At 45.3% G+C, this 9,477-nt stretch overlaps 1 protein-coding gene across 6 annotated transcripts; it reads right to left on the bottom strand.

Annotated features, from left to right (window-relative positions):
- Nucleotides 1-615: 615 nt before the first annotated feature.
- Nucleotides 616-8,415, bottom strand: CLDN34 (claudin 34). Of its 6 annotated transcripts, XM_054676339.2 has the most exons (4): nucleotides 8,183-8,309; nucleotides 5,682-5,821; nucleotides 2,179-2,844; nucleotides 959-1,974 (listed from the first exon to the last, which is right to left on the bottom strand). In XM_054676339.2, exons 3-4 carry the CDS (start codon nucleotides 2,206-2,208, stop codon nucleotides 1,309-1,311), a joined length of 696 nt encoding a protein of 231 aa, XP_054532314.1. In that variant the 5' UTR covers nucleotides 2,209-2,844; nucleotides 5,682-5,821; nucleotides 8,183-8,309; the 3' UTR covers nucleotides 959-1,308. The 6 variants fall into 6 exon arrangements, with proteins under 6 accessions (XP_016798343.1, XP_054532314.1, XP_063660318.1 ...); XM_063804248.1 differs by lacking the exon at nucleotides 2,179-2,844 and having other exon boundaries at nucleotides 8,183-8,307; XM_063804246.1 differs by lacking the exon at nucleotides 5,682-5,821 and having other exon boundaries at nucleotides 2,179-2,655; nucleotides 8,183-8,295.
- Between the last annotated feature and the right edge of the window lie 1,062 nt (nucleotides 8,416-9,477).

Genomic DNA, 9,477 nt, shown 5'->3' with positions numbered 1-9,477 from the left:
TTTTTACATATATGGTTATGTGAGAAGTGTCCACTTTTTAAGAGTATATGGGGATGAAGGGACATGGTGTCTGGGACATGGTGTCTGGGGTTTGCTTTAAAATACTTAGGAAAAAGAGGCCGGGCGCAGTGGCTCACACCTGTAATCTCAGCACTTTGGGAGGCCGAGGCAGGCGGATCACTTGAGGCCAGGAGTTTGAGACCAGCCTGGCCAACATGGTAAAACCCCAATATTTGTAAAAATACAAAAATTAGCCAGGCATGGTGGCAGGTGCCTGTAATCCCAGCTGTTCGGGAGGCTGAGGCAGGAGAATCGTTTGAACCTGGGAGGCAGAGGTTGCAGTGAGCTAAAATCACGCCACCGCACTCAAGTCCAGGCGACAGAGCAAGACTCTGTCTCAAAAAAAAAAAAAAAAAAAAAAAAAAAAACTTGGGAAAAAGAAACATAGATTAGAAAGGTAAAAGAATGGAAAGAGAAAGCAGAAGTGCCCTAATCTCAATAACTGTGGAGTCTGGCAATGGGTGTGTGGAGATTCCTTATGCTATCCTCTCTACTTTTGCACATTTTAGAAAACTTTATATGGTAGGGAGATGTTATTACCATGACATAGAAAATAAGGTCCATTCTTGGTTTTTTGTTTATTGGAGTTTTTTTAAAAGAGACAGGGTCTTGTTATATGGCCCAGGCTGGAGTGCAGTGGTGCCATCACGTCTCACTGGAGCTTCCAACTCCTGGGCTCAAGTGATCCTCCCACTTCAGCCTCCCAAGTAACTAGAATCACAGCCACGCACCACCACACCCAGCTATTTTTTTTTTTCTTGTAGAGACCAGGTCTTGCTATGCTGCCCAGGCTGGTCTTGAACTCCTGGCCTCAAGTGATCCTCCCACTTCGGCCTCCCAAAGTGCTGGGATTACAGGCGTAAGTCACCATGCCTGGCCTATGATTGTTTGTAGCAAAAGTTTAAGAGGGAAATGTGAGAAGTTAATGTACTCAGAAACTCTTATTTCCCTACTCTTAGTTTACAGGGTTGATTATTTGCTTTAGGCAACAATAATTAAAATTCAGATGCAATAAGACCAACTGGCAGGTGGGAAGACTTTTAAATAAAAGTTCTCAATTCAACCAACAAATCAGTGAGCCACATTCAGATACACAAGATAACAGAAGGAGGCAGTTGGCCACCTTCTGTCCCAAACTACCCATGCCATGGTCTTGAGTCGTTGGAAATATTTGGTAGAGCATGCTAATAACATTTTCCATAAACTCCCAGAAATCTTAGATTTGCAAAGCCAATGCAACCAGGAAATTCACATTTCTGAAATACCAGGATGCACTTGGCCGTACGGGGGACATTTGTAAAACAGAGAAAACATCCCAGTTAACAGCATCGGCAAGACACCTATCCCTGCCACTTGAATGGCAGTGCCAACTTCCTGCACATCTGGCTTGAAGGGCATTTGGAGAGATGGCAGGAAGGTGATCCCCTGTGAGTTTATGACGGCATCATAGTTCTGGAGCACAGCAGTTAAGTTAAAGACACCAGCAGCAATGTTGAGAATTCCTGAAACAACGAATGAATTGTAGGTGTCCTCCTCAAACATTCTCATGGACATGTTTCTAAGTGCAAACATGTTAAAGGCTCTCCCGAAGAATCCGAAAATGCTGGCAGTCAGTAGGAAGCGTTGAGGCATGGAAATTTCAAAAGGGAGAAAGGTGTCGTGGTAGCTGTATCGGTAACAAAATTTGGTTGTGGTGCTGTTGGTGCGATGCCGGTAAATGCAGACTCTAAATATTCCCACGCAGGCGATTCCAGGGGGGTAGAGCGAGGTGTCTTTCATGTACCATATTCGCCACTCCACGAGGCCCGTGGACGTAGAGGAGAGGATCCATCCTATGGTGGTAAGGGCGAAGACTGAAAATTGGCAGTCGGCACTGTTGCAGAACCAGACCATGGTGGCAGCGCACCCAGGAAACTACAAACAAATACAGAGCATGGTGAGCGGGGGGACCCTGGGACCTGGGACAGCCTCCCATGGGTGAGTAGCGCCAAGAGGGAGGTGTTGTATTGGAGAAAGGAGACACTAGACCCTCTAGATCTGCTGGTGGGAGTGCAGTCTGAGCAAACTTTGTGCAGGGCCGCTCCGCGATATTTCCCGAAAGCTTTAAAATGCACACACCTTCAGACTGGCAGTTCCACTTCTGGGCATTGGTGCAAAGACATGAATAAGGTCGGCCACAAATATGTAGCCACAAAGATGGTCCTCACAGCATTGCTTGTAATATTGGAAACCGGGGAACAACGTCAAGTCCAACAACAGGGCTTGGTGAAGGAATTTATGCTATGTCCACGTGATGGAGCTATACGCCAACATTGACAATACAAATGGAATCATACAAGGTATAAGAGTTTTGTGTGGCTCTTTTCACATGGCACGTTTCCAAGGGTCATCCATGTTGCAGCAGGTATGAGAAGGTTGTCCCTTTTCATTGCTGAATGGTGTTCCATTGTGTGGGTAGACCACAGTTTGTTCATTCATCAGCTTTTGGACATTTGGGTTGGTGCCATGTTTTGGCCATTATAAACTATGCTGTCATGAACACTTGAATATAAAAGTTTGTATGGGCATATGTCCTTGTTTATCTGGTGTAGATGCCTAGGAGTGAAATTGGTGGTTCATATGTTAAGTGCGCATTTAACTTTTTATAAATTGCTCAACTGTTTTCCCACGTGGCTGCACCATTTTATATTCCCACCAGCAATGATGGAGGTTCCAGTTTCTTCATATTTTCTCCAACATTTGGTATTTTTAATGTTTTTCATGACAGCCATTCTAGTTGACATTCTGTGTGACCAAAAGGGAGGTGTCCGTAATATTTCAAATACAAATTACATGTTTCAAAATAATATGTACGATATAATCATAGATACAAATCGAACTGAAAATCTATATCCTAAGCTATTAGGAGACATTTTTAACTGGGTTTGAGAGATTCTGAGTTTTTTTCTAAGCTATTTGGATTGTGAAGGGTCACACACATATGGAAAAGCACACAAGTGTGCAGCTCAATGAATGATGGTGGGGTGAACACCCATGGAGCCAGCATTTCATTTCAGATACACAATATTCCCACTTCCTTGCTTGCTTTCATAGTTTTGTCATCTCAGCATGCATCCCCACACATCTTACTTCTATTTTGCCTGTTTTTCAAAATGGGGATCATACGGTCAATGCTTTTGTGTGACTGGTTTCTTTCACGCAATGTTGTGTCCATTTATGACACTCAGATTGTAATTTTTTAAAGGTGCCTGGCTGTTCAGTATTTTCAAATATTTCTGCAATAAGCATGATTATTTAAAATAAGAAAACAATAAAAAATATTTCACAAGACAGTTGTCTCGGGAAACTTGCTTGAGCCGAGGAGTTTGAGACCAGCCTGGGCAGCATAGCAAGACCATGTCTCCAATAAAATGTTGTCAAGCAATGGAAGATTCATTAGTTTGAGTACATAAATACACTTTACTACCTAGTATATGTTAAAATGAAGCCAATCATTTATTATAATACTTTGCAGATAGTAAAGTAGAAAAAGATTTAGTAACGTGAGAAAATGTCCATGGTGGGTTGAATCTAAAATGCAGATAACAAACTCGTTAGTATCTATAGTAGTATCATCTTATTTTTGCCTATCATAAAATATGCTGGGAAGACAAAACAAGATGCATCTGAATATTAGGATTACTGGTGATTTCTCTTTTCATGTCTTAAGGTCTATTACTTTTTTAATTGGAAAAAATGGTGAGCATACAGAGACACAAACATAAAAGTGTATTAATTAATTATTATCAAGAGTAAGGCCAGGCATGGTGGCTCACACCTGTAATCCCAGCATTTTGGGAGGCCGAATAGGGCAGATCTCTTGAGGTCAGGAGTTTGAGCCTGGCTTGGCCAACATGGTGAAACCCCATCTCTGCTAAAAATACAAAAATTAGCCGGGCATGGTGGTGCACGCCTGTAGTCCCAGCTACTCAGGAGGCTGAGGCAGGAGAATCGCTTCAACTCGGGAGTTGTAGGCTGCAGTAAGCAGAGATAGCGCCACTGCACTCCAGCCTGGGCAACAGAGCCAGACTCCGCCTAAAAAAAAAAATTATTATCAAGAGTAATAAAAACATGGCTGTCTCCTGACCCAATCTCCTATTTCTTGGAACCAATTCTAGTGGACAAATCAGAGAAGTGGGATCAAAGTGTCTGGGCACTGATGCTCACCAGGGGTGTTGTTGACACTAGGAATAAGAGAAATCTGGAGACAAGTAATATGTGAAGCAATACGGATGCTTAAGTACATTTCATAATTCCAGGTGATATAGCATACTATTCAACCATTTACAATGAAGTCTTCAAAAGCATTTTAGTGACAGGAAATTGTCACTGTTTGCTAAGTGGGAAAAGGATGCAAAAGAATGTATAAATATACATGTTGTTTTATATATATATGCGTTTGTGTGTCTCCTTGTGTGTTTGTGTTTGTGTGTGTTGTGTATTTGTCTGTGTCTCCTTGTGTGTGTTTGTGTGTGTCTCCTTGTGTGTGTTGTGTATTTGTCTGTGTCTCCTTGTGTGTGTTGTGTATTTGTCTGTGTCTCCTTGTGTGTGTTTGTGTGTGTCTCCTTGTGTGTGTTGTGTATTTGTCTGTGTCTCCTTGTGTGTGTTTGTGTTGTGTATTTGTCTGTGTCTCCTTGTGTGTGTTTGTGTGTGTCTCCTTGTGTGTGTGTCTGTTGTGTATTTGTGTGTGTCTCCCTGTGTGTGTTTGTGTGTCTCCTTGTGTGTGTTTGTGTTTGTGTGTGTGTGTGTGTGTGTGTGTGTGTGTAGTTGTATGCCCCCAGTTTTGTTTTTAAAAGACACCCACATGTATATGCAGAAAACTTTGAAAGGCTCTCCTGGGTGCTGGGAAGGGTACAGAGGAGTAGCTCACATACCTCTCCCCGACTTCCCAAGGAAGATCCACTCTGGAAAGAGACACTCATTTTTAAGTGATGAATAAAGATGGGATAAAATAGACATTGTGAGTGGAAGGAAGGAAGGAAGGAAGGAAGGAAGGAAGGGGGAGGGAGGGAGAGAGAAATGGAAGGGGAGGAGGGAGGGAGGGAGGGAAGGAGGGAGGAAGGAAGGAAAGAGTTGCTGGAGAACATTGAGGGTCTGAACTTTATCGGGGAGGCATGCTGGGGAGGGATGGGTCAGAGGTTGTTCCAGGCTGATGTCAGAAATCCCTCCTAACGGCCGGAACATTCCTGGCGGATGCCACATTTATAGTAATCATTCTTTTTGGCAAGATATTCTTGAACAAATGATGATGATTATTATTAGAGAGAGGGTCTCTGTCTCCCAGATTGGAGTGCAGTGAAGTGATCATAGCTCAATCAGCCTCAACCTGCTGGGCAAAAACCATCCTCCCACCTCAGCCTCCCAAGTAGCTGGGACCACAGGCGTGTCCCACTACACTCAGCTAATTTCTTTCTGTATTTTTTTGTAGAGATGGGGGTCTTGTTATGTTGCCCAGGCTGGTCTCGAACTCCTGGGTTCAAGTGATCCTCCCACCTCGGCCTCCCAAAGTGCTAGGATTATAGGCATGAACCACTGTGCCTGGTTCAATAACTGCATTTCAAAATAAGTGTAATCCCGGGCACCTCGTTTTTGCATCTTTTCTGGAAAAAGGTCCGTAGGCTTCGCTAGGTATCACACAGGTTCATACACAAAAGAGATATATATCCTTTTTCGGCATATTTCGAGATGGCTCTTCAGAGAAGATGCAGACACAGGAACAGCCCTGTGTGGAGACAAAAGTGACTCCATCTTGGATGCTAATCCAGCAGTGTTGACTTTTGATTAACCCCAGTCCTGTGAAGGCCTCCTGATTCCTACTTTATTTACCGTCCTTAGTGTAAGAACATACACTCACTATAAATATAAAAATTTTTTTTGAGACAGAGTCTTGCTCTGTTGCCCAAGGCTGGAGTGCAGTGGTGTGTGATCTCCACTCACTGCAAGCCTTCCTGGGTTCCAGCGAGTCTCCTGCGTTAGCCTCCCGAGTAGCTGGGATTACAGGCATGTGCCACCACGCCCAGCTAATTTTTTTTTGTATTTTTAGTAGAGACAGGGTTTCGCCATGTTGGCCAGGCTGGTCTTGAACTCCTGACCTCAGGTGATCCACCCTCCTCGGCCCCAAAGTGCTGGGATTACAGGCGTGAGCCATCACACCCAGCCAGCTACTATTTTAAAGAAACAAAATAACAAGTGTTGGCAAGGATGTGGAGAAATGGGATCCTTAGTACATTGTTGATGGGAATGTAAAATGGTGCAGATGCTGTGGAAAACAGTATGGCAATTCCTTAAAAAAGTAAAAAAACAGATGCCACCTGATAAAGCAATTCACCTTCTGGGCAGATACCCAAAAGAAGTGAAAGCAGGGTCTTGACCAGTTATTGGCACACCCATGTTCATAGCAGCTCATTCACAGTAGCCAAAAGGCAGAAGCCACTCAAGTGTCCATTGACAGATGAATGGATAAGCAACACGTGATCTATCCATACCATGGAATATTATTCAGCCTTAAAAAGGTAGGAAAATCATCCAGGCACAGTGGCTCACACCTTTAATCCCAGCACTTTGGGAGGCTGAGGTGGGAGGAGGATTGCTTGAGCCCAGGAGTTTAAGTCCAGTCTGGGCAACATAGTGAAACCCCATCTCTACAAAAATTAGCCAGGCTTGGTAGTGCACACCTATAGTCCCAGCTACCTGGGAGGAGGCTGAGGTGGGAGGATCACCTGAGCCTGGGAGTTCGAGGTTGCAGTGAGCCATGATCTCACTGCACTCCAGCCTGGGCAACAGAGCGAGACCCTGTCTCACAAAAAAGGAAAAAAGCGCCTGGTGCGTGGCTCATGCCTGTAATCCCAGCACTTTGGGACGCCGAGGTGGGTGGATCACCTGAGGTCAGGAGTTCGAGACCAGCCTGGTCAACATGGTGAAACCCTGTGTCTACTAAAAATACAAAAATTAGCTGGGCATGGTGGTGTGCACCTGTAGTCCCAGCTACTCAGGAGGCTGAGGCAGGAGAATCACTTGAACCCAGGAGGCGGACGTTGCAGTGAGCCGAGATTGCGCCACTGCACTCCAGCCTGGGCGACAGAGCAAGACTCCGTCTCAAAACAACAACAATAACAACAACAACAACAACAACAAAACTAAACTGAACAAAGAATTGTCATGTGATCCAGGGGGCCATGAGTGGTGGCTCACACCTGTAATGCCAGCACTTTGGGAGGCTGAGGCGGTGGATCAGATCACCTGAGGTGAGGAGTTCGAGACCAGCCTGGCCAACATGGTGAAATCCTGTCTCTAGCAGAAAAAAAAAAAAAATTAGCTGGGTGTGGTGGTGTGTGCCTGTAGTCCCAGCTACTCGGGAGGCTGAGGCACAAGAATTGCTTGAACCCGAGAGGCGGAGGTTGCAGTGAGCCGAGATTACACCACTGCACTCCAGCCTGGGTGACAGAGGGAGATTTCCTCTTAGAAAAAAAAAAAAAAGAATTGCTATGTGATCCAGCAATTCCATTTCTGGGTATATACTCAAAAAGATGGGACAGCAGGGACTCAAAGACATATTTCGACACCCATGTTAATAGCAACATTATTCACAGTAACCAAAGGTGGAAACAACCCAAGTGCCCACCCACAGACAATGGAAGCCAAATGTGGTCTATACCGACACCAGAAATACGATTTCTATCCACAGTCTCAAAAAGGAAGTTCTGACACAGGCTACCACACAAACGAACCTCGAAGACATTACACTGAGTGAAAGAAGCCAGTCACAAAAGGACAAAAACTGTCTGGCTACCCATATGGGAGGTACCTGTAATAGAGAGTCAAATTCATAGACAGAAAGTAGGTGGTGGTTGCCAGGCGCTGGCGGGAACTAAAGGGGAGTTCATGTTTCACAGGGACAGAGTTTCATTTGGGGAAGATAAAAAGTTCTGGAGGTGGACAGTGGTGACAGTTACCCAACAATTACATGTACTTACTGCCATTGAACTGTACACTTAAATGGCTAAAATGGTCAATTTTATGTTACATATACTTTACCACAATAAAAAAATAAATACACAATAAAGAAGGAATGAACCTCCGCTACCTAGCGACGTGGTCTTCGCATGAACCGGTGGCTTGAGGGGAGGGCAGTCAGCTCACCTGGCCAGCGGGGCCGACATGGACACAGCTCCTCTCGGATGTCCTGCCTAGTTCTTCAGCACCGGCTTCTTGGTCCAGGCAGCTGGGAGTTCTCATCAACACGGTAGCCATGGTTTCCAGTTCTGAGGCCCTCCCTCAATGTTCTGTTCTGTTCCCACATTCCACCAGTCACCCTGCTCATCCAGGTGTCAGTCCTAGGTCCTGAGGTCACTGCAGCCACCACCCTTTAGTTGCTTCATTTGCTTCATCATGTAGCCTCTTTTGCTCTGTCAGCCTTTGGAGGGTAGGTGTGTTTGCTAATACACCTGCAGGGTCCACTCCAACATTCGTATGGGCTCCTAATTTCTCTCTCCCCACCAGCCCTAGAACTGGTGTCTAACTCATATCACCTGCAGGTAATGCTTTTTTTTTTTAAGACGGAGTTTCACTCTTGTCACCCAGCATGGAGTGCAATGGCGTGATCTCGGCTCACCGCAACCTCCGGCTCCTGGGTCCAAGCGATTCTCCTGCCTCAGCCTCCTGAGTAGCTGGAATTACAGGCACCTGCCACCACGCCCAGCTAATTTTTTCATATTTTTAGTAGAGATGGGGTTTCACTATGTTGGCCAGGCTGGTCTCGAACTCCTGACCTCGTGATCCGCCCACCTCGGCCTCCCAAAGTGCTGGAATTATAGGCGTGAGCCACTGTGCCTGGCCGACATTTTTTTTTAAGCAGTGGTAATATATAAGTACAGGTGTTAGCAGAAGTGGCACCCACCTGGATGAGATTGAGTTGTGAAGGCCACTGACAACCCATGTATTAGGAAAGACACCATTAATTTTATTTTTTTGAGACAAGGTCTCACTCTCCCTCAGGCTGGAGTACAGTGGCAAAACTACAACTCACTGCAGCCTCAGTCAACCTCCTGGGCTCAAGAGATCCTCCCTCCTCAGCCTCTCAAGTAGCTGGGACCACAGGCACGCACTACCATGCCTGGTTAATTTTTGTATTTTTTGTAGAGATGGAGTCTCGCTTTGTTGTCCAAGCTGGTCTTCAACTCCTGGACTCGGGCGATCTGCCTGTCTCACCCTCCCAAAATGTTGGGATTACAGGAGCGAGCCACCGCGCCAGCTGGGAAAGACACTGTTAGTTCATGGGAAATGACCTTTTTCTAGCTAAGTCTTGAATTACAGGCTTGTTGGAACAGTTTCGGTAGGTAAGACAAGTGGAAGATGTGGAGTGTGTGAAACTGACCTGCT

Source organism: Pan troglodytes, chromosome X, assembly GCF_028858775.2.
Source record: "Pan troglodytes isolate AG18354 chromosome X, NHGRI_mPanTro3-v2.0_pri, whole genome shotgun sequence".
Lineage (NCBI taxonomy): Eukaryota > Metazoa > Chordata > Mammalia > Primates > Hominidae > Pan > Pan troglodytes.
This window is presented reverse-complemented; position numbering and strand designations above follow the sequence as displayed.